Source organism: Tachysurus vachellii, chromosome 1, assembly GCF_030014155.1.
Source record: "Tachysurus vachellii isolate PV-2020 chromosome 1, HZAU_Pvac_v1, whole genome shotgun sequence".
Taxonomy (NCBI): domain Eukaryota; kingdom Metazoa; phylum Chordata; class Actinopteri; order Siluriformes; family Bagridae; genus Tachysurus; species Tachysurus vachellii.
The window spans coordinates 6,275,946-6,302,074 of record NC_083460.1 but is presented as its reverse complement, the minus strand read 5'-3'; the positions used below and the strand labels follow the sequence as shown (position 1 = coordinate 6,302,074).

Sequence of the window (26,129 nt, the reverse complement as noted above, 5' to 3'; positions counted from 1 at the left end):
CGGTGTGGATTGAGTGAGAATCTGAGCTGGGAAACGTGTTTTTTGTTTTTTGTTTTTTTTTACTAAGCCAGGATCAAATCATTTCACATTAGTCATTATCCAACATTAAATAATGTGGATGGGCTTTGGAGTAGCATCGAGATCAAGCAAAAGCTGAAGAACCTGGACATGAGGAGAGCTGTGATCATGACAGTTTACACGTGAGTTTACACATTAACTTTCTCTCATTTCCTTTACCTACATTAAGTTCAGGCTGAGACTAAATTACACAGAGAGGTCTAGGATATTTAAAGCTGCTATATGCTACAAGTCACTCTGGTGAGGAGTATTAAAGGTTTATTAAAGCTTTATTTATTTATTTATTTATTTATTCATAAACTTTTCATCCTCTACATTGGCTTTAACCAGAAATATGTTAAAAAAAGATAAAAAAAACTATTCAGATACAGAAATACTGTAAAAATCAGGTAAAGAGAAATACGTGAAATCTTTTAGTGCATTTATTTCTGGTTGGAAAACAATGCCACTGTTTTGGTGTATGAATATAATCCGCTCCATAAACCACCTTTTCCCTCATCAAATCAATGTACTGTACATATCTCTGATAATAGACTGTTAATCATAGACACACTGTCGTTCCTATTATTTAATACTCTAAACATGTAATGCTGTGATGGCTGGGTGTTATTTTCTTTTAACTTTTCTTTATCTGGCAACCACATTAATAGTCCTTGATTTCTAAAAGCATGAGCATCGTATTTAACACTTTCTCTCCCCCAGTTTAGATGATCTTTGTGATTGCAATGCTTTTTGGAAACTCAGCCCTGTCCTCTAGTCCTCTAGAGTATGGGGTAGCATAACACCCACCCCAATGGGCATCTATTAGCACTTGCAATTCCAATATCTTTTAATGGATCTAAATGAGGTGGTGAGAACACAATCTAAAAATGCAACTAAATCAATGAAATGTCATCTTAAATCAGTGCAATTTTAATCACTGATCACTCAGTGTATGCAAATTAGAACATTCTGAAGATTAATTTGCTAAATGGCTGATAGAAATGTCAGGGCTATTCTCCTCCACCTGCCCCTATGGATTATCTGCCACTACATAGTATGCTTTTCAGCAGAATCTATGACCTCTATAGGAAACCTCTAACTGCTGGGATTATCTTCTCTTCTAGTTTAGGGACTTTCTTTCATTAATATGGAATAATAATCATTCATTCAATCATTCATTTTCTACCGCTTATCCGAACTACCTCGGGTCACGGGGAGCCTGTGCCTATCTCAGGCGTCATCGGGCATCAAGGCAGGATACACCCTGGACGGAGTGCCAACCCATCGCAGGGCACACACACACACACACTCATTCACTCACACACTCACACACTACGGACAATTTTCCAGAGATGCCAATCAACCTACCATGCATGTCTTTGGACCAGGGGAGGAAACCGGAGTACCCGGAGGAAACCCCTGAGGCACAGGGAGAACATGCAAACTCCACACACACAAGGCGGAGGTGGGAATCGAACCCCGACCCTGGAGGTGTGAGACGAACATGCTAACCACTAAGCCACCATGCCCCCCTAATATTAATCAGTGATCAGCAAATTTGTATCAAGGGCATGTCACTTGACACAAATCAATACTGAATAATACATTCAGCTATCTGGTTGACATTTTTGTAGTTAAACTACAGTGCAGCTATTGCACAAGTAATATGCTTTATGAAGGTGACATAGAGGGAAAGATAGTACAGATGAAGATAAAGTCAAACAGATTAAGGGAAGTGGGGCAAACTTCACACACAGCATTCAGAAAACCAGAGAGGGATCAGTAACTAATGCACAAAAATCCCCTAACTAAGCAGGCACTGATTTTCTCAAAATAGAAGGATTTGGAGATTTTAAAATGTTTAACGGTCATAGCAATGCAGCAGCAGGTACACACACACACACACACACACACACACACATACACACACACACACACACACACACACACACAAACATAACACAGGATAAAAAGCACTTTATCCACAGGTTTCGCATTCTGTGCATTAAAAACCATCTCGGTTATAAACTGTAATACAGAACATGCTGTTCTTAATCTGTTTACCAAGATGCTCATCTGTCTTACTTTCTGGGAGATGTCTGGATATTGATTGATGGTGCTGGTCTCTGAGTGCTGTCTTAAATAGTTTTGTTTCCTTTTATTGTCTCTTTGTATTAATTGCAGAATGAATTTGCAATCAGAACAAAGTCAGGTCTAGTTAAATTAGAAAAATATCCATAAATTGACCTTTCTTATATAATAGTATTAGGAATTAATCACATAAAAAAGGAGTTGAAATCTGATGGAGTTTGGAGTACTAGTAGGAGAATAGTGAGTAGGCAGAGGAACAGAAAGGTCAGCGTAGTTCATGTTACTCTCAATGATGTGGCTCTTACTCATCTTTTACCTGCTCTACCTATTTGTACGTAATGCACTAATGCACTCTATAAAACATTTACAATAAAAGGTGGGAAAAAAGCTTCCAGTAACAGTTCCTGTTGGAGAACGTCTGTATGGTAGGAATTAGATCAGAGAGAAAAGTCTGAGAGAAAAATTTTGGTTTAATAATCTTAAGATTAATTAAACAAACAAACCACTTCCTATAAGAAACCCGTTCATGAGAAGTGATTTTGATACGAACTGTATAATAAACCTTTGTCGAAGGACGGCACAACAAGGCTATTCTGCGAAAATAACTACAAGTAACACTATATAATTGTAGCTATAGCTACAATAACATTTTAGCAATTAAACCTTTGTTTATTTCCGTAGGAAATGTGACACAATGTTAGCCTAGCTAAGATAACACAATAAAGCTAGCTTTCATCTTGATCTTTAGTATTTGTTATACTGTGATATTCAGGATTGTGATATATTCCTTCTGTTGCTGCTGTGACTTTCACTCAGTGCTCACTGGAGTAGTTTCCTATTATGTTCTCTTTAAGTTTAACCATTTGTTATTGTCCAAATTGTTCATTTTAGCAAGTTTTTATTGTGCAATTAGGAGCCCAGTGCAATTATTCTTATTGTATCTAATAATAATAATAATAATAATAATAATAATAATAATAATGAAAACTTTTATCCTCACCAAGCTACACTGTGGTACTGACCTAAGCCTCTCAAACACTTGATATATGAGCTTAATTTCAGCCTGGTGTTCATTTGCAGCTTGCTAATAAAAACATTAAGTGAGGCAATATCTCAGTTTCTCTCTTATTTATTTATTCATTCATTTATTTATTTTTAACATTTTAACAGATACAACACTCCTAATTAAATGGATCATTTGACTGGGTGACTGTGGATAGTGATAGGAGATTGACTGCATATATTATGATGACATCATACACTGAGAACCATGGGAGTTCTATTCTGTAAATTTGGTGGACAGGGAATGATAAAGTAGCTGTGTTTCTTCAGCATTATCAGATTATTATCAGTATTATCAGTCACTTGTATTTCTAAAATGAAGCTTGCTGATATCCACATTTAGAGAGTCTAAATATAATTTAAACCATCTGCTAAAACATAATCTTATGCTTTATATGCTGTCCATAGATGGGAGTAAATTCCACAGGACAATCAGGATGAAAAGATGGCGTCCATACTGCTACCAGCGGGTTCTGATGGCTTGCGCCCGTTCACTCTTGAATCCCTGTTGGGCATTGAGCACAGGATTGCAGAAGAGCAGGTCAAGAACTCCAAGGATTCCCCAGAATCCTGTACGAAAGCAGAGCATCCCAAAGCCAGGGCAGACCTGGAAGCTGGGAAGGTGCTTCCTAGAATCTTCGGTGACATTCCTGCAGGACTGGTAGGAGTCCCACTGGAAGACATTGACCCTTTTTACTTCAACAATCAAAAGGTCAGTTAAAACAAGCATTAAATCCCTCTTGCTTTTATTGTGTTCACATTTGTAATGAAAATTTTCCAAGAATCTAATCTGTTTTGGTTTGTTTTTTCTTGGTAGACGTTCATAGTGCTCAATAAAGGGAAGGCCATCTTCCGCTTCAATGCCACATCGGCCCTGTATACATTTAGCCCTTTTCACATCATCAGACGAATTTCGATAAGGATACTAGTCCATTCATATCCTTTTCCTGGCATTTATGTTGATTAATATAATATTAAATTCATTTGTAAAAGAATGCAAAAATGAACCCCATGAACATTGATTTTTCCTGCATTTTTTCTTCTGCAAAAAAGGCTTTATATTTCAACCCAGCACTCACTACAATTGTTTTTACTTTACAAACCACCTACACCAACAAAATTAAATGAAATTCCAAGATCTTCACACCCTATATAGTCAGTACATAAACTGTGTAGCTAGCTGCGGAAATCATGTTGCTTTAGTGATTTTTTTAGTTCAGGTAATCTCAGAACTTTATGGTAATTTCTGACATTAAAAACCAAAAATTAAAATGACTAAAAAATATAAATGCAGTGAAGTGAAAGCAATTTCTATACTTTATCATACTCTATAATAATTTTTATTGTTATAAAGTATGTAAACTGCTTTATTTCAGGTTAAACTATGATTTCAGACCTGCTAAACTACATGATTTAGTTATCTACCTTAACTTTCTTACCTTAACTTTCATCAATTTCCTGTTCTTCTGTTATTTCTAAGCAATAAGAAAATGAGTAGTTCTAATATTGTGGATCCTCACAAAATGCTATGTCACAAAATTACATTTTTGAATTTCATTGAATTTTTGAACTTCATTATGTTGCATAAGAAATAATGTGGTAGGAAATAATGTGGTAATAACTAGGATGTAGTAGCCTAGTGGTTAAGGTGTTGGGCTACCAATTGGAAGGTTGTGAGTTTGATTCCTACATCCACCAAGCTGCAACTGCTGGGCCCCTGAGCAAGGCCCTTAACCGTCAATTGCTCAGTAGTATTAAAAATAAAAAGTCGCTCTGGATAAAGGCGTCTGTTAAATGATGTAAATGTAATGCTTATGCAATCATGCAAGAGAAGTAAGGAAATTGATGAAACCTGTTTAAGGGAGTTTTAGAAGTAGTTTAAAAGGTTTGAAATCCTAACACAAAAAAGAAAAACAGAAAATTGTTTACCTGGTTTATTCATATAAAGCCAATTTATAAGCCTCTTCATTTTTCCCTGAACATGCACAGTACGAACTTTCAAAACCTATTTTTTCCACCCCACCCTGTGCTAATACACATTCTCATCACTCTGCACAGATGGAGGCTTTGCAGCTTTGTACTTCAGCGAGAACAGGACACCAGATAGGTCAAATAGGGCTAGAATTATCTTACTGAGTCCTCAAATCCCACTGGCTCAAAGATTTCTTCTGAGTTTAGGGCAAGGCAGGAAATTTATTGCTGCTTGAACCTTTAATTTGATCACAACAAAAGGCCTGACACAAGGTCAAAAACCCCTAAAATGAAGAGCTGGAGTCACATGAAATGATATCACTTCCTGCTGCTGTTATAACTGTATGACAAATTAACTTTAATATAAGTAATATTTTTTCACTACTTCCTTAACTTTTTCCCTAAGCTGTTTAGCTTGTTCATAATGTGCACGATTTTGACCAACTGTTTCTTTATGGCCATGTCGGACCCTGCGCAATGGACCAAGTATCTGGAGTGAGTATTTAAATTACATACTTATTTTTCCTGTTGATTAATTATTTAACTTAATTCAAATGTAGGTTAATTTACCAAAAATCTTCTATGTATGGCTTGCAAAGGATGTCTGAGTAATATACCTTATAATAAATAGTCATTTGTGAGTTTTTCAATAATCTGCAGCATGATGTGGTTTAATATAAGTTTCAAATCCTTAAAATTTCTAATATTAAATTGAGTTTTCATCACTGGATTGCTCTGCTTGGATGATCCTGATTTGGTAAGACACTTTTTCACTACATTGTGTGCTACAATTGGAATGCTGCCTTCGAATGAAACTACACTTTGTCCGTTTGCTGTCATGCCACTAAACACTGTGGTCACCACCTTCACTTATTATCTTATTAAAGGATTCTGTAATCAGCTGAGCAAGTGCATCAAGGAACTTCTGACATCTTTGACACACGGAAACGTGTCATACGACACAAACAAGTCTTCATCTCAGTCATTTTAGACCACTTGTGTTACAGGGTGTACTAAGTTAGCAAGCTTTAAAAGTATAAAAGACAGTATGGACTTGTTTTATGTTTGTCTTCTGCAAACAAAGGAATCAATATAGATTCCACTGCTAGACATTTCTTATTAGGGATCTTTAATAATACACTTTCAGGCAAGATACTACAAGGAGAAACACAATGTGTTGTTCATACTTATTCCTATTTGTATTTAGAAGTCTATAACAGAGGAAGTTCCCAAAAATGTTAATTATTATTAGATTCTTGGATTATTATCACTTAATTAATAGTTAATATTTCATATTGAATTGATAAACATGTTTATTTTTTTGTTACAAATTGGAATTTTTTTCAAGTCTCATTTGCATTAATAAATCGTACATTTTGAGAACGTTCCATGAAAAAAAAAGCTATTAATTCGCAAATAATGATCATGATATCTATTTTTTGTTTAAATCTCACGTTTTCCTGTAGTGTCTCGCCTTAAGAAGTGCTTGCTGTTCAGCTGGAATATAAATAACGAGTACATTTCCAAGATTAATACGGTGCTGTTTTCACAGCTTACTCATATAGATGTATCTTAACATGCATCGACCTTTAATGACCATGTGCATGCGGATAAGGTGGGAGAGAATGTGACTTGGCATGCAGCATGCTGATTTGCTAGCACCCACCATCCCTCGTTACGCCTTCTAAACAGCCAGGAGCTAATTGCAGCTATATTTAATGCATGCTTTAGAGCATTAAAAAAAAACTCATAACCTCTAATAAGAATGAAGTCACTTGATAAGAGTGTCAAATTCTACTTCCGAATGATACATTAGAAATGTATGTAATCTATGTGAAGGATGTCATTGCACAATGAATATGTGATGGCTGATATTGAATAAAATGTCCACTTCATTAGAATTCATTATAAAAATACATTTGTCTGTAAAAGCTAAATGAAAAACCTTTGAATACGCTAGTTATTTCTCTCTGGGCTGCTGTGAATAATTTCACCCCATTCTGTCAGATCATAAAATTCTGCTATCATTTAGAATCATCACTTTATATTTTCCCCTCTGTTTTGCCCTATTTTTATGCTCAGATATACATTCACTGGGATTTACACGTTTGAGTCACTCATTAAGATCTTGGCAAGAGGATTCTGTATTGGACCCTTTACATTCCTTAGAGATCCATGGAACTGGTTGGACTTCAGCGTCATTGTTATGGCGTAAGTATTAATGCTGTAAAATATTGTATATATAAAACATTATATATGCAGTATATTAACGCTGTGTATATATACAGCTTATGCACACTATATTAATGCTGTTATAATGATATATAATTACATATATAATTCCCGTTTGCTTGTAAATCTCCAAATAATTGTGTATAATATCATAATCCAGGTTTCAGCTATACTGAAGTGTGGTGGCAGAACTGGAGCAAAAGACTGCATACTTCTAATCACACACTTTCTCTCAAACCTACTGTACTTAGTTTGTTATTTTTTATTCGCTGCAGATTGTAATTTGAACAGCATCTGCCGTTTTCTGGTTATTATTACTGATGCCGTGTCCCAAAAGTCATTTCTGTCAGTGGTTCTGGAAAAAAAAAAAACCTACACAAAACAGGGGCAGCTACATTCAAGAAAAAAAAGGAGAAAAGGAAAAAATAAATGAAAGCGTGAGTGATGTTTAACTGAGAGGTGGATAATAGCAACAGTGAGAGACACCATTTCATACTGTTAAAGAGTAAAAAATCTAAGAGTGAGAGAATTTGAGAGAATGCAGGTAGCCAGTGAGCCAATTTTTACATGACCTACATATGCAGCATTAGAGCTTGACCAAATTAAAGCTGTGGATTAGCTGCCAGAAAAATGGTAGGAGAGAAGAGAGACATTTAATGACGGGAAAGTACAAAGGAGCACAACGTTAGCACAAAGGATAAAATGTTAGAAAACAATCACTCTTTTTTAATAATTATGGCTATTTCATATGCGACTATGCACGTCCTTCGTTTGAGCTTTTGAAATTTTGAAAGAATTGTTACTTACTAGGAACTTTAGATATGCAAAATTTTCTTGCCAATTCACACTGTTGAATGGCGGTTATGGTGTTGGTGCTACATTTTCATTTACATTTACATTTAAAGCATTTGACAGACGCCCTTATCCAGAGCGACGTACATAAGTGCTTAATTCTCTAACATTGAATACATTAATGCTGGCTCACTAAGTTACATACTTAAGATACCATGAGTTTAAAACATTTGTTCAGAGTTACAATGAAAAAGTGTCAAAGTTTTTTTTTTTTTTTTAATGCAAAAGATAAGGAAAGAAGTGCTAGTTGAAGTGTTTCCTGAATAAGTAGGTCTTCAACCGCCGCTTGAAAATAGCCAGTGACTCAACTGTCCGGACTTCTAGGGGAAGTTCGTTCCACCACCTTTGTGCCAGAACAGAGATGAGTCTTGTAGTATACTTGCCTCTTACCCTGAGAGATGGTGGAACCAGTCGAGCAGTGCTGGTAGATCGGAGGGTGCGGGGTGCAGTGCGAGTGCTGCATATATCTGGATGTCATCAGTGGCCTAGTGGTTGAAACGAAGCTCATTGTCATTAAGAATGGAAAAACACAGAGCTGATCCCCAAGGCACCCCTAAACTCACAGATGCAGTAAACAATCTGTTTCACAATCTGTGTTCCAATCATCACCATTTTAAAACGATACTCTGTAATATACTATGTGGAAAAAAATTGTACCAACCTGTACTGTAGCTTCTGTGTTGCTGGGTTGGTACCTTCACTGATACATTTTTTGTACATTTAATATCTATCTTTTACACCTGTAAACTTACAGTAGATAACAGATTAGGGAGCATAAATGGACTTCAGGGTAAAGCCAAAGTTTGCGAATACCACACCAGCATCAAGGGAATGTACAATTTAATTTTTTTTTTCTGAGAGTGAGGAAAAAAGATATACCAGACGTTCCATTCCTGGTCAAGGTAAATAATAGGTCTGGGATAAGAAAAGTTGCACCGAGCCCTTTTTGCACTTTTGTCATTGCATTGTTTATTACAATGAGGATGGGGGCTAGCTCTTATGTGCATCTGATTTCCACTCTTTATAGATATGTGACAGAGTTTGTGGATCTTGGTAATGTCTCAGCATTACGAACTTTCAGAGTCCTTCGAGCCCTGAAAACCATATCCGTCATCCCAGGTAAGCGCTGTTACACACTGCTGACAGAATCACATACAGATGCTATACATATATCAGACACTGCTCTGAGAGTGGGTATGGATAAAGTGTCTTAGAGTGATACAAACTGAATACACTTACACACAAAGCGTACACCTTCTTGTTCATGCAATTATCCAGTCAGCCAATCGGGTATCAGCAAGGCAATGCATAAAAATGTTATCTCGGTGACTTTGTGGCTTGGTTGGTAGACAGACTGGTTTAAGTCAGAGTTAATTGATAGCTGTTGGCTACATCACAGTTAAGTTTACATACATGTTTTTGCATTGTGCCTGTCCAGGTCTGAAGACCATTGTGGGAGCTCTGATTCAGTCAGTAAAGAAGCTGGCAGACGTGATGATCCTGACTGTCTTCTGCCTTAGTGTCTTTGCTCTGATTGGTCTTCAGCTCTTCATGGGTGTCCTAAGGCAGAAATGTGTCCGCAGCACTGCTCACTGTGTCAATTCCACCTACCCAGGAAATGGAAGCTTTTACTGTAACAACAAGACTTGGCACTCCATAAAGGACTTTATTAGCAGTGAAGGTACAATGGGTTTTATTAGCACTGAAATGTTAGGCCATGTTTAGAGACATAATAAAATAGTTTTAAGCGATATGATAAGTTTGGGATAATGCTCTTGTAATTATGATCGTGACAGTAATGCCCTCTTAGACACATTAAAGGAACGTCTTCTTCTTGGCATTAAATGCACTGTTCACTATCTCCTCAGAAAACTTCTACATAATTGAAGGAGCCAAGGACGCATTAATATGTGGATATAGCAGTGATGCTGGGTATGTGAGAACACCATGTTTTTGATTCAACTAAATTGTGTGCTTAAGTAAACTGTGTCACTTTCTTGTTTTGTTTAGTTTGTACTGTTTTATTGTTCTCTTTCAGTTGAGTCTTGCATAATCATTTACATTAAATCCTAAATTATAAAACAAAGAGCAGTCAAATGATCTGAGCAACAGTGAGTTCAGTATCCTTTAATGGATAATCCCATAAATCCCAGTGAAACATTCTGTATATTATCATTCTCTTTGCATGCTTGTGGAGCTGGATTCTAATTTTTCAGCTATAGACAGCATTATCTTACAGTTCATAGACAATACTATGTAGAGGACCTGCTCACATCTGGTCCTGCTAAGCTTGTGTAGGTTTGATAATAGCCATCTAGCATAACACTAGGGATTATAGCTCCTCTCTCTCTCTCTCTCTCTCTCTCTCTCTCTCTCTCTCTCTCTCTCTCTCTCTCTCTCTCTCTCTCTCTCTCTCTCTCTCTCTCTATGCTTACACAAACACATTGTCACCTTTTCAGCCTCTGTGACCACGTTATGTCTTTTGTTCACTGTGCCTCTTGATCTTCTCTTAGTAAGGGATTGGACAATTTAAAGGACGAATTGAAGTCTCTGGAATTTTAATGGCAGACTGTTCTTTAAAATTATATTCCCTACATTTTAATGGTTTTGATGTCATTTCAAAATTTCCAATAGGTGTTCAGTTGAGTTGAGATCGGTTGATTGAATCATGATTAAACTATGTATTGAGTCCTCGTGCCCTTTTGGATAGAGGTAGGCTAAGGATCAGTTATAAGCACTGGCACAGACTCTCATAGGAATCAAAAAGTAGTCACTTAGAAGTGGACATGCATCAAATTACTCAATGCAATCAGAGAATCAAAAACACTTCTTGTTTGCCAGAGATGCAGACATACAAACACTACTATGGAGAGGCAGCTTCCAAGAGGTACTTTTGCCACAGTGTCTGCTGGCCACCGCCTCCAGGTCTCTGTTACTATAGCGATTCTGAGTATGTCTAAATGCATAGCAACCCTGGACAGAGCAGAGCTTTGCTAATGCCTAGTTCTTTCATTCTCATCAATGACTTGACAGAAACAATGTTTGTAGATTATAATATCCTAACCAGTTCCTTCTGTATCTGTACCATTCATCAGAAGAATCTTATCTGCATCTTATTCCATATCTCTCAAATTTTAGCACTTCCTGTATACTGAGGCTCCCCTCCCGCTATTTATACTCGCATTACTAAACGTAATGGCTATTATCCTGCCGACTGAATGAGAGTAAGTGAGAATAATACCATCTACCATCTTTCCCACTCATGAAACAGCACCAAAATGCGCTCTTTTTGACTCCCAGACATGGATGACTGTAGCATTGTCAGGATTTAAACTTGTGTGAATACACAATGACAAAGTGAAGCATTACAACAACCAAACTGGTTTAATTTTTATCCAGTAAAACTCAATGGTCCTTCGTGTTTATAGACATAAGTAAGAAATGATTTCTTTCCTTAGTGATCCTTTGTAATTGTTTATTATTGCGTTATAACAGAAAGTGTCCCGATGGGTTTGAATGTTTGAAGATGGGGAGAAACCCAAACTATGGCTACACAAGTTTTGACAGTTTTGGCTGGGCCTTCCTAGCACTCTTCAGATTAATGACACAAGACTACTGGGAAAACCTCTACCACCAAGTAGGCTGTTGTTTTATTGCTGAGTGGAAAATGTATGATGCCACTATGATTGAAAATTAAATTAATTCATGCTTATGTCTGGTCCTCTCTCTTCTGGCAGACTCTACGTTCAGCTGGTAAAACGTACATGATCTTCTTTGTGCTGGTGATCTTCCTTGGCTCGTTCTATCTTGTAAACCTGATCCTGGCTGTGGTGGCCATGGCGTATGAGGAACAAAACCAGGCCACCATTGCTGAGGCTTGGCAAAAAGAGAGAGAGTTCCAGCTGGCCATGGAACAGCTTCACAGAGAACAGAGGGTATTACACATTTGTTTACAGAAATGTTTATTTGTAAACAATTTAGGATGCACCTATGTATCTGATTAGACTCATTTTATTTAACACTCATGCATTGCTTTGTAATTGATGATGACTGGATGCACTTGGTATAAATCTGATTATAAAACTGATTTGTGGTATTTAGAAGCAATTGGAAATAGTCATTCTGAATGATTCCAACCAGACATTAGGAAAACAAAGCAAGGAACCCAAACTGAGTCCATTCCAAGAGATGGCTCCATCACCATTTAGTTGCCAGGGGTCCAGAGAACATCAATCCAGATCCAGATCCAGATCCAGATCATTCAGAACCATGTCAGAGGAAGCAGAGGATGATCCACCTGATGAGAAGGTTGGATTTCTGAACATTTCAGCCAGTTCTGCAAGTCCAGTTAAGGCAGTCCCACCATTCAGCTCTTCTTCATTCTTCATCTTTTCCTTTAGTTGGTGTACCCACTCCTAGCCACGCTCTCCTCGCATCCTTTGAGCACAAGGCGGGGCAGCAATAGCAGTGTATTCACTTTCTATCTGCACAAAAACTCAGAGGCTGATGATCACACCAGTGTCCTCTATGAAGGACGGAGTCGGGCAGGATCCACAGTCATACCATGGAACAAGCGTCGCACGAGCAGCATTAGGAGCCACTGCTCTCAGGTTATTAAACCCAGCTTTGCCATCAACGGCAGGCTGGAAGTTTTGCTGGACCAGAAGAGAACTGGTGGCATCAGCCCATTTACACCTACCATGTTTTCTGAACACAGCATGGAAAATGTCAAAGAGGTCAGATGAACAACACTATTTACACACAAATAAGTCTTAGTCTGTGAATGCAAAGCATGTGTGCCTTAAGTATACACCATATCTCTTGTGACTAACAGGAGCTGGCATGTTTAGAAGATCATGCTAATGAAGTCAAATCCAAATCCATTCAGCAAGAGCAGGTAGAAGATTTGCCGTCCAGCCGGAAGCGAGAACTCAGCTCAGTCAGTTTTTTCAGTGACGCCATGGACGGTGGGCTTCAACTTTTTAGTGTATTCTTTTAGTCTCATCATTGTCTCATTGTCATTATTGTTCCTCGACATCAAGTATCTATATTTTGCAAGGCAACTGTATATTTGAGCTAAATTATTCATTCATATTTTTTGTGATTTCTCATCTATGATGAAGGGCAATTTATGAAGGGTGATCTTTCTATTAGTGTGAGAATATAGACCAAAAGGCATGTGGCAATATTAAATTCCTCTGAGAATGCCATTTACAGGTCCCATTGCACAAATATTAACAACTATGTTTATTTGTGTATCTTAGAATTTGAAGAGGCCCGTCAGAAGTGCCCTCCTTGCTGGTACGTGTTTGCTAAAAAGTATTTGATATGGACATGCTCTCCAGCATGGCTTGGTCTGAAGGAGTTAGTAAAGGTCATGGTGATGGATCCCTTCCTGGACCTTGCCATCACTATCTGCATCGTGCTCAACACACTCTTTATGGCATTGGAGCATTACCCCATGACTGAGGAGTTTAATGGCATGCTGAGTGTGGGGAACCTGGTGAGAATGCACCGAACATAATGTTATGATGTCAGCGATGCGGGGATAAAAACAGACCCAAATGCAGGATAGCTAAAATAAACTGATTTATTAACTAAAACACACAAAACAGGAATACAGACAAGACCAAAGACAACAAAAGACTTGACAAGAGACGGCCAAAGACATGACAAACGAAGACCAAAGGCATGACAAGAGACGAGGATTCCGACTAAATACTAAAGAAAATTAGACACATAAGGGACAGGTGTGCAGAGGCGGGAAGGAATAGACAAAGGCAGGGCAGACACGTGAACACGAACGTAAACAAAAAAGCACATGGCCAAAGTCCAGGCTAAAACCTGACATATGAAGCATCTAGTTCAGAACATCAAGTCCTCAAACTCAAGTCCTTGGCCCATGAATGATGACCATTTATTCTTCACTTTTACTTCATGAGCATTTAAGTGTTCACAATAACCGGATGGGATTATTTAGAGAAGTATATCTGAAAGGTAAAACTCAATATGATACTATCGCCACCATGCTTCACTGTGGGAACGGTAACACCAAAGTGATTAACAGTGGTGGGTTTCTTCCAAATGTAGAGCTTTGTTACAGAGCCATAAATTTAGATTTACTGTAGCTTGCAATTTAGCTGTGTGGAGTGTCTAAGCTATGGTTATCCTTTGAACAGTTTCTCCCATCGGAGCTGTGGATCTCCCTAGACGTTTCACTCTTACTCTTGGCCTCTTGGCTGTTTCATTGACTAATTCCATTGTTAGCCGATCAGTGATTTCTCATTTCTACAATTTATTTAAAATGCCAGAGCTGCACTGTCAATGAAGAACTTCTGTTGCTGATTATTCTATACTTTATTCTATATATTGTTTGTCTTCAAGGTGTTCACTGGTATCTTCACGACTGAGATGGTAATGAAGCTCATTGCTCTGGACCCATACTACTACTTCCAGCAAGGCTGGAACATCTTTGATGGGATTATTGTTTGTTTAAGTTTGATGGAACTTGGTCTGTCCAATGTTGAGGGATTATCTGTGCTACGTTCATTCAGACTGGTAAGGTCACATCAGAACAACTGCAAATTTCATATGAATTAAACATTACACTAGCAAAACCTACATCAGCATACTGTAACCTCATCAGTCCATCCATCCATCCATCCTCTTTTCAGCTTAGAGTCTTCAAACTGGCCAAGTCATGGCCTACGCTCAATACCCTCATAAAAATCATCGGCAACTCTGTGGGAGCCCTGGGCAATTTGACCCTTGTCCTAGCCATCATCGTCTTCATTTTTGCTGTGGTTGGCATGCAGCTGTTTGGAAAGAACTACCAAGAATGTGTGTGTAAGATCAGCACAGACTGCACTCTGCCACGTTGGCACATGAAGGACTTTTTCCACTCATTTTTGATTGTTTTCCGTGTACTGTGTGGTGAATGGATCGAGACGATGTGGGACTGCATTGAGGTGGCTGGTCAGCCACTCTGCATCCTCGTCTTCATGCTGGTTATGGTCATTGGAAACCTAGTGGTGAGTTGGAAGGATATTATTATGTTTGCATGGCAGCAATCATGATACTTTACTGATAAAAAATGGTTAAATAAAAAATTTAACCATATAATAAAAATAGTTTAAAAATCATTTGTATTAGCAGGATAGATTTGATATAGTTTACGTTGCTTGAGTTTGTGCAGGTTAGATGTTTTAAGGGCAGGGAAAGGAATAAGTCTTTGGGATTTTAATATAGCATTGGACCACCACCACTAAAATAGTTATCTTGCTTGGAAGGCGGGCATAAAGGGGAAGCATAACATTTAGAGCATAGTGTGGCGATGAGAAATTGGGAGTAGCTAATTACAAGCAATAAGATGTTTAGGAACACTGTCTTAGGCAAATGGGTGAATATCAGAGCTCCAGTATTTAAATTTACATTTGGAATAAAGCATCAGCTGACGTTTTTGGAATTAGGCCAGTATAATTTAGCTACGTGGAATCTTGGAAAGAAAAAAGATAATTATTTTCTTTATAAGATATAATGATATAATGATATAAAGAGATATAATGATGTCTCTTTCTGTGAGATAATTATTATGTCCTAAGGGGTAACCTGCACCCTATACCCAATGGGCAAATCTAAAGGCCAATAAAATGTTGTAATTCTCAACAAAAAAAGCATTTTATCACTCTGTCTAACACTGTCCATAGGTTCTGAACCTATTCTTGGCTCTACTGCTGAGCTCCTTCAGCTCAGATAACCTGTCTGCTCCAGAGGAGGATGGTGAGATGAACAACCTACAAATAGCCATCGCACGTATATACGCTGGTCTTGTCTGGATCATGGGAGTCATCAAGGACCTCTTCAGTGGAAGCCTGGCTAAACGCTGGCACAAGGATAAGCAAGAACGGGCAGCCAAGTGTCATGGCACTAATCATGTTGACTGTAATGGGACTGCTGGGAGAATCAGCAGTTATGCAGAGAAACATGTCACTTCAGAAAGGGAGGACAGCTATATGACTAATCCCAGCTTGAACATATGTGTTCCAATTGCACCCGGAGAATCTGACATGGAGTTTCCTGAGGAAGAGGAAGATGACACAGAGACATCAGAAGATGAATTAAACAAACAAGTAAGCTGATTGTTACTGTTTTGGAGGACTTTATGGACATAGCGTAATAGTAGAAATGGATTTAAGCAAATAATGAATACAAAAATAAATAAATAACAAAATTATTTTGAATGATACATTGATGGAGAATGAGTGCATGTCAAGTTCAGTTCTTCAGTTTGTCCCTGTGGAGGAATCCTACAGAATAACTGGTTAATGAGAGTGTGTTCTAGGTAAAACCTCTTTTACTGTATTTCTTCTGAACCCAAAGTGGCTGTGATTACTATGATTATTGCTGAATTGGTTTGTCTTGAGAATAGTTTTTGATCATTCCAAAAAAAATGTCTTTGTCTTTCAGTTACATCCCTTGCTTCTTACCCTTATCATCATAAAGAGAAGGGAATAGAATAGCAACTTCTCAGTGAAGGAATACAGAGCAGAAATAGATTTGCGACAGCACCTTTGGCAGATAATTCTAGTAAATCACTAGATATATACAGTATGCTAAGCATTTTCCCCTGTAGAAAATCTCTACAAAATGCATTAAGGTGGTAGCAGTAGCTTTAAATTGAAATAAGTAAAACCACAGTAGGTGTTCATGGTGTTAGGGAAGCACCAATTTTGTTCAAGATGGATAATTCTTAGTATTAATACGGAGACAGTTGATGTGGCTGTTAATGATGGGAAATGGAATTTAACACCAGGCTTTTGCCTTTATCAGGAAGTGATCAGCCTGTCTGAAGGAAGTACTGTGGATCTGAGGAATCCAGGAGGAGAAGAGGAGGACACCCTGCTAACTGGAGACACCATGGAACCAGAAGAGTGTTTCCCTGATTGTGAGTGAAGGACAATTTTTAATAAGTAGAAGTATAATATTTAAGAAGTATTTTAAATCCGCAAGCATATATTTTGTACTCTTATTGTTTCAATTAAGAAAGGCTTAACCTAGATACATACACAATGAGAACCCTTACCTCCACTTTCTACATGTTGTTTTAAGCTACAGATTGTTTTAAAATCATATTAAATTTGATCAAATTTGATTAAATTTGATTTGATCCTGAGATTGGGCTGCTGTCTGTGGGCTACACTTTCCAAATACCCCTAAAGAAATAGGTCATAATATGTTTTTTTTTTTTTTACATATTAGACTACTTAAGGTTGAATTCCACTACCTGTATTAGTTGTAATTTATGTTCTTAAGATAAATTCATGTCTTATACAAGTGTGTAGGTACAGAGTTCTAACAGAGTTCTAACTCCAGATGACCCTGATGCTTATTGTGTGGTTTGCTCTTGGTTATGTTCAGTCTGTATGCGTCACTGTGAGCGGTGTGACATCAACACAACCCAAGGTTTAGGCCTGGTCTGGTGGAGGCTGAGAAAGACCTGTTACCAAATTGTGGAGCACAGCTGGTTTGAGACCTTCATCATCTTCATGATCCTGCTCAGCAGTGGAGCTCTGGTAGTAGAACACACAAGAGAATTATACATGCAGATGATTATAAATATTTTCATTGTAAAACAATGAAAATGCAACAGACAAAGTAATTTACCGTAACCGCAACACAATAAATTGTTATTGTATTTTTTTTTAATTAAATAAGTACAACAATGGCATATTGTTATTTTAGTTGAATGAAAGTCACCTTGTCTAGTAACAATTCTTTGTAATCAGAAACATTTGTGCATGTTTGGAACGTTGTATATTTAAACTCACCTTGGTCCAAAATTGACAGTAGGCTTAAAACTAAATTTATTTATTATTCCAAAATGAATTGCTGTCTTGCGTGTGAGCACCTTAAAATCCATGAGAAGAAAGAAAACACATTTGTTCTGTCATCCAGATGTGATTTTTATATTATTACGGCTAAAATGTTGACTTTTAGGATGTGCAAAACGCGTTGAGTGTACTTAGTATAATTCTTTACATTTCTTTTCAGGCATTTGAAGACATTTATATCGAACAGAAGAAGGTGGTGAAAGTGGTGCTAGAATATGCAGACAAAGTCTTCACCTACATTTTTGTGTTGGAGATGCTCCTGAAATGGATTGCGTATGGTTTTAAGAAGTACTTCACAAACTACTGGTGCTGGCTGGATTTCCTGATAGTGGATGTAAGTGTACAACCTTGCTCTGATTTCTCAGCTAGTTCATTCTTTTCCTCCACAGTACTTTTATGAGGTTATTTATATTCAGCTATTAGTGACATCATGATGTCATACGTATCCGGATGGTTACAGTAACTGTGCACAAATGGCAGTGAAGATGTGTGTCAAAATCTTTTCATAGACTTTTCATGAAGTTTGCCAATTAATGTTAATAAGTGGTAAGTTAATAATTATTAATGAGTTGATAATAATGGTGCTAGATTCTGACTGGAAAACCACAAGCGAGTTAAATTCTATCAACCAAACATTGTGTTAAAGGTATCTTAATGATCTAATTATGTTTCCTGACTGACAATAGCTGCATTTTGCTCTTAAAGGTGGGGTGCATGATGTTTGTAAGCTAATGTTGACATTTGAAATCACCAAAACAAACAGGCCCCTAACCCAAATGGGTGTCACCCTGTTTTGATAACTCCGCCCCTCACATACATACGTAACCCAGGCAACTATTATGGTGGAACCTGCTGGGGCAGCTGGCCGAGGGGATATTTTTATCAATAAATGAACATAATGAGTAAAACTATGGTAATACAGATGTGTTTTTGTAGTACTGTGTGTGGTACCGTGAAAGGATTGGCTCCGATTCATGAGGAAGACGGCGTTCAACACCTAGAACCCGAGGCAGAGGTAACGGCAGGTATCCGCCATGTCAATGTTTCAATCGCTTTCGGCTAATGTCACACATGCGCACTGGACACTCTCTCTGCCGCATATTGAGAAGACACTCCCCTTTCTGCTCATTGGCTACATGTTTGTTTTGTTTGTCGGCCCGACTCAGTTTTCTGAAGCATTTCTCAAACATCGTGCACCCCACCTTTAAACAAATAACAGTGTTGGCGTGTTGATTAGCAAACACACAATACATAGATAACTAGCATCAGAACAAATGGCACAAACCCTTTAAGGACATAAGGATAAAATAATTGTAATTTGGGTCAGAGAAAGATGAGAAAGTGATGAGGTTACATTTGTGAGCGGATCACAAACTCACATTCACACAAACACACCTTTGCATTTTGTCTGCGTGAATAAACGTTTATTGCATATCACTGCATATCTCCTGGTCTTACCTGCCTGTTTAATCCTATTTAGATCTCTACACACACCTCTAATGATAGGGTAAGTTCATAGTTCAAAGGTCAGAGGTGAGTAGCTGTTCAGGATGAGCTGTTTTCTCTGCATCACGGCTGGATTTCAGTTGATCCATTTTGAGATATAAATGCCACTGTCTTGCTTTTTTGATCCAGGAATATGATGAAGATGCATTTTATTTGCATTCGATGTGCACTATTTTCAATTTCATACCATTGATCTGGTAATATGTACGCACAGGACCTTGGCCTTTATATCCCATTAAAATAGCACTCATTAACTGGAAGGCTTATCTACAGAAGATACTAAAAATGGTGATTCATTTTAGTAGTCATTACCAAGGCTGGAGGAAAAATTGATAATAGATGATCATGTATTTTTTATTTTTTTTTGCTTGTGAAGTCTGAGCTGTTAAGAACAATGTCATATATCCTAACATGCTAATAACTTATTACTGATCTAGTGATGATTGATTTTTCAGTTTGATTGTTGCTTGTTATTGAGCTACACACAGAAAATTAAATCTTCTTTAGATATTTTACAAAATCCCTCTAATTAAATACCTTTCTTTTATAAAGAACTATCCATTTTTGGAGCTAAGAAAATTTATTCCCAAAAAATATTCCAAAATAAAATTCGAAAAAAATCCTATCCGTTTATTCAGATGCAATTTTGGCCTTAAATCTCGACTAATCTGTACTGTAAAACGATATTCTACAATAAATTGGACTTTTATTAAATGAGCAAAAAATTCTTTATAAAAACCTCACTCTATTTTATATATATGCATAACGAACATGCATATATAGTTGAGTATGTGTGTATGGACACTATCTAGTGTACATATGTGCATGTTTGTCCTGGTTTTGTCTACGTCATCTCATTAAACACTTCATTTACCTCATGTCATTTCTATCCGTCATCAGTAACGGGTCATTCAACAGTCGAATACCATGCTGTCTGCTCTGAATGTAGAATAGAGTGGAAACAGATTTCTCCAAACAAATAAATTCTAAATTCCAACTTCAAATTTTATTAAATGTTCCAATAAACACGTTCCTGTAGAATGTCCCAAAACATGTATTGGCTTTAGCGTGTTTAGTCTCATCTTTGGATCGTTTCATCATTTGGCTGCATTTTTTTCTGCAGGATGTCCAAATCTTTTCATGTTCACTGTCAATCTGAGAATTATACAAATGTCCGATACATAGCTATTTAAGTACGTAGTTGCTTATGTGCTACTATGCATTGAGATCTTAATGGCTAGTACAGAGTTCTGATACAGCTGGATCAAAGCTGTAAGGAGGAGTTCATACAGAAATATACAGTATTTAGACCTCAGATATAATTTGAGATAAGAGTAGTCATGCGTGAGATGCACATGCAATGAGGTTACGAGTAACCTCAAGTCCATTTTTGTTGTGAGGTTGTGAGTTGAGTGAAGAACAGAAAGACATCTAGCAGAAGTAATAATTAAAATCTGAATGATCCTTAAATTAAGTGTTAGCACAATCCCCGCTTATAAGTTGTAGTTACAGCTCTTGGTGCAGTACATGGTGCATGTTTCATGCATCTTTACACATTTGCTACCTGTACGTACCTACGCTTGCATTTTCTGAGGTAATTCATTATAATATTCTACAATTCACCATCGTAAAAGTGGTGATTTAAAAGTTCTCATCTGTAAGTAAGTAAGTACTCAAATTTTTTTTTTCAAAAATTTATTTGTCACATACATAAGAATACCCAGTGTGAAGTAGTGAAATGTGTTTTACGATTGTTCCTTATGGAAGGAAGTAAGGAGGTAAGATGGGTAGAAATACAAATACAATAAAAATAAAAATAGATCTGCACAATGAGCACTGAATGTGATGGAATGTGAATAAGTAAGTTTTATATTATACGCACGTAAATATTTACAACCAGAATGTTTTAATCATCCCTCTCTAATCATGTACTGTAGCAACTAAATTGGACTCATTTTCAGAAGCTCCGCTTTAAATGCAACGCCGTACCTGCTCACATACGACAGGCAACCACAGCATATAAACGCCTACCGATATTATAGCTCATACAGTAACTTTCTTTAGAACTCTAAAGTTTTATATCACCATCCCTTATAGATTATTTAAAAAATCTGTTGCTCAAACCCTTTGGTAAAGATTTAAGAAACAGAACAGGTCAATAAAACCTAACGTCTATCACAGATTGCACTGTGCATTCCTTTTCTCCTTTCATATCTGCAGGTATCGTTAATTAGCTTGGTGGCGAACTCTCTGGGCTACTCAGACTTTGGAGCTATTAAATCCCTGCGGACCCTGAGAGCCCTCAGACCACTAAGAGCCCTGTCCAGATTCGAAGGAATGCGGGTAAGGCACTTTCTCGTCTTAATTCGCGATTTCTTACCACCAGGTTAGCAACCCGAGTTATATCCATTCTATACCTTTTTTTTCTAAATATATACAGCATGGATTTTCCTTTGCATCAGGACTATCTCTGGTAAAACGTTGTAATACTTCAAGGTCCAACATCATGTTTTTTCTGTCAAGGTGGTGGTGAATGCACTAATTGGTGCCATCCCTTCCATCATGAACGTACTGCTGGTATGTCTGATCTTTTGGCTGATATTCAGCATCATGGGTGTCAATCTCTTTGCTGGGAAATTTGGGAAGTGTGTCAACAGGACTGGCTACATCCATAATGCCTCAAGTGTCAACAATAAATCAGAATGCCTGGCCATGAATAACACACAGTTCTACTGGACCAGGGTGAAGGTTAACTTTGATAATGTAGGGTTGGGATACCTCTCGCTTTTACAAGTCGTAAGTCACTAATTTATTCTCTTTCTAGAAAAGGCATCTTAATTTCTGTTGGCATTCTGAATAATGTATTCATATTCAGTTACATCTACAATGCTACTGTGAAAACATCTAAAATTTACTATCTGGATTTCCAGGCAACTTTCAAAGGCTGGATGGAAATCATGTATGCAGCAGTGGATTCACGTGGGGTAATCATTAATCATTCCACAAAACAATCTAAATATAATCCAGGAAGATATATTCTAGTTTTGTTTTTTTTTACATACATTTTCTTGTTTCACAGGTAGAAGAGCAGCCTGTTAAGGAGATAAACCTGTACATGTACCTTTATTTTGTCATCTTTATTATCTTCGGTTCATTCTTCACACTAAATTTATTTATTGGTGTAATTATCGACAACTTCAATCAGCAGAAGAGAAAGATAGGTGCTGATGCCTTGCTGATCGAGCTAAAAATATTTGTAGTTAATAGAAATAAAAAATTTTATTTTTATAAAAATAGTTCATAAAGATGATATTATTTTGTCATTTTAAGGTGGACAGGACATCTTTATGACCGAGGAACAGAAAAAGTATTATAACGCCATGAAAAAACTGGGGTCAAAAAAGCCGCAGAAGCCCATACCGAGGCCGACGGTAAAAAAGTGTCTTCCCGTATTCAGTGTTGATATTAATAGATACTAATCTTATAGCTGCTAACATGTTTATTTGGTCTTTGAATGAAGAATATTCTGCAAGGATTCTTCTTTGATTTGGTCTCCAAGCAAGCCTTTGACATCACAATCATGATGCTCATCATCTTGAACATGATCACCATGATGCTCGAGACGGACGAGCAGTCACCTCGAATGGAGCACATTCTCAACAATATCAACCTCGCGTTCATCGTCATCTTCAGCACCGAATGCGTCGTGAAGATCTTTGCTCTCCGCTGCTACTTCTTCACCATCAGCTGGAACATCTTTGACTTTGTAGTGGTCATCCTGTCCATTGTTGGTGGGTATCGACAAATTGCTTAATTGGTTTTGCACAATTATGTTCCTCACTGCATAGTTGGTTTCCAAGCCCATGGTCATTATTAGTATACTTTCTATATTTTTATTAAGCTCTGTAGTTAGTAATGACATTATTATACAGGACATCCCAAGTTATAACTCAACTACACTGAAACAAAATTATACCTGAGAGTCAAAACTCCTCCCTGAACCCACATTGCATTGTTTTTAAAAAAATTAATAAAAATCAACATGGAAACAATGACGCAGCATTTGATAAATAATGGAAAATTTTACATTGTACAGAGCTACATTCTTTCCATCTAGCACCCTGAAGTGTTCTTCTGGGGGATCTTTTAAAGGATTTATAACAAACTCAACAACAGACTGTTTAATGCCTTTAGCAAAACATTAGTTTTTTGTTAAAAATTGGTACGCGTACAAAAACCTGTGAAGAACCCTTTTCCTTTAAGGCTAGGGATCATCATCCTAATATGACATTATTTTTGGTCCTCACGGTTGCATGTTATTATGTTTTCTTGTTATAGGAATTGTCCTGGCTGATATAATTGAAAAATACTTCGTGTCTCCAACTTTATTTCGGGTGATCAGGCTGGCCAGAATAGGACGGGTCCTACGGCTCATACGAGCAGCTAAAGGAATAAGGACGTTACTCTTTGCCTTAATGATGTCACTGCCAGCCCTCTTTAACATTGGCCTTCTGCTGTTCCTTGTCATGTTTATTTATGCCATTTTTGGGATGGCCAACTTTGCCTATGTGAAGAAGCATGGCGGGATCGATGATATGTTTAACTTTGAAACCTTTGGAAACAGTATTATATGCCTGTTCCAGATTACCACCTCTGCTGGCTGGAACAATTTACTGGATCCCATTCTAAGCAACTCGCCAGAGGAATGTAACCCACACTTCGTCAACACAGGTACTAATACAAAGGGCAACTGCGGAAACCCGTCTGTGGGAATTACTTTTTTTGTTAGTTACATCATCATCTCCTTCCTCATAGTTGTTAACATGTACATTGCCATCATATTGGAGAACTTCAGTGTGGCCACAGAGGAGAGCACTGAGCCCCTCAGTGAGGATGATTTTGAGATGTTCTACGAGGTATGGGAGAAATTTGATATGGAAGCAACGCATTTCATTGAGTACTCGAAGCTTTCCAGTTTTGCTGACGCACTTTCAGAGCCCCTGCGAATTGCCAAACCAAACAAGCTCAAGTTGATTTCAATGGATCTACCCATGGTGAGTGGAGACAAGATCCACTGCTTAGACATCTTGTTTGCCTTCACCAAACGTGTACTGGGTGAATCAGGTGAGATGGATGCCCTCAAGCAACAGATGGAGGAGAAGTTTATGATATCCAACCCGTCTAAGACCTCCTACGAACCCATTACCACCACACTCCGGCGAAAGCAGGAGGAGGTCTCAGTCACCATGATCCAGCGGGCATACAGGAGGCACCTGGTCAGGCGGCAGATAAAGAATGCTTCTTATATGTACCAACAAATCAACCAAGAGGCATCAGTGGATATGGAGCATGCTCAGAAAATGCAGGGGCTCATTGCACATAGGATTAAAGAGCATTATGACCCTGAGGAGGAGCTTCTTGTGGAGTCTCAGCACTGCTCCCCTCCTTCCTATGAAGCTGTCTCTATGGCTCCAGTTAGATTGTACCAGGTGCTGATACCAGCCTCCAGGAACCTTGCAGCTTGTGAGTCTTACAACACTGAAGAAACTTTTGTGTAAGTACTACTTAGTTTTTATTTCAGGAAGAACATTTTCAAGATTGGATTGTAAACACATAGTATGCTGGAATATACAAAGGCATATAGACCAAACTACAGTGGACTCCTGAGCACACGGACACATTCTCTGACTCCTATGATGCTCCAACCATTTAAAAGCCATACTATTAGCCTGATATATCAGGATGCATCAAGGATAGTCTCACATAGCGATCACCAGCCCAAATCTTGAAGATGGACCATTTGTTTGCTTGATCAAGATTAGACTGTGACAGTCAGTAAGGTGGAGTTCTGGATAATCCCTATTGTGTTGGAAATCCATTTTGTAGAATGGTATCATGTTCATTATATCAGAGAATGGATGAAAATCCAGAACATGTTCTTTATAGACACAATGGCTTTTTGGTAGCTAGTATTTACCTTGCAATAAGATCATGCACAGATGTTGTTGAATTGAAAATATTGATTAAGTTGTAACCTTTTCCCCTCTCATATTTTTCAGCAATGATCTAAAAAGTTTTTCTAGAATTTTTCAAGGATTAAATATACACTATGTATGATCCAACACTGGAAATGTAACTATTTATATTTTTACTTGAAGTCTAACGTATAAGGTTGTGACCATGAACACATAATGCTGATATCTTACTAATGTAAATAGAAAAAAAATCATTTAAAGGTACATAAAACATAATTTTACTTTGTAGAAACTTTGCATTGATGCTATTATAGCTTGGATTTGAGTGTGAACCTTTTCTGCATAGGATATCAAATTGATTTTTAGGGCTATGTTCACGATGAGATTTTGAAAAATGTGCCTGCTGATGGTTGTTGTGTCTCTATACACACAACTCAGCTTGGGGAAAACTGTGCTTCAGGAGCCATATTAACAGCTCTGATACAACACT

The 26,129-nt window shown here is 37.6% G+C and overlaps 1 protein-coding gene across 1 annotated transcript; it reads left to right on the top strand.

Annotated features, from left to right (window-relative positions):
- The first annotated feature begins 5,605 nt into the window (after positions 1 to 5,605).
- Positions 5,606 to 25,550, top strand: scn12aa (sodium channel, voltage gated, type XII, alpha a). Its single transcript, XM_060870203.1, has 24 exons — positions 5,606 to 5,679; positions 7,267 to 7,395; positions 9,296 to 9,387; positions 9,707 to 9,949; positions 10,137 to 10,200; positions 11,764 to 11,905; positions 12,006 to 12,203; positions 12,370 to 12,576; positions 12,669 to 13,004; positions 13,103 to 13,235; positions 13,533 to 13,771; positions 14,653 to 14,826; positions 14,943 to 15,299; positions 15,975 to 16,397; positions 17,098 to 17,212; positions 17,686 to 17,840; positions 18,319 to 18,492; positions 21,885 to 22,007; positions 22,188 to 22,460; positions 22,595 to 22,648; positions 22,744 to 22,885; positions 22,995 to 23,095; positions 23,185 to 23,455; positions 24,003 to 25,550. The coding sequence occupies exons 1-24, from the start codon at positions 5,609 to 5,611 to the stop codon at positions 25,220 to 25,222; spliced, it is 5,436 nt and encodes a 1,811-aa protein (XP_060726186.1). The 5' UTR covers positions 5,606 to 5,608; the 3' UTR covers positions 25,223 to 25,550.
- Positions 25,551 to 26,129: the final 579 nt, after the last annotated feature.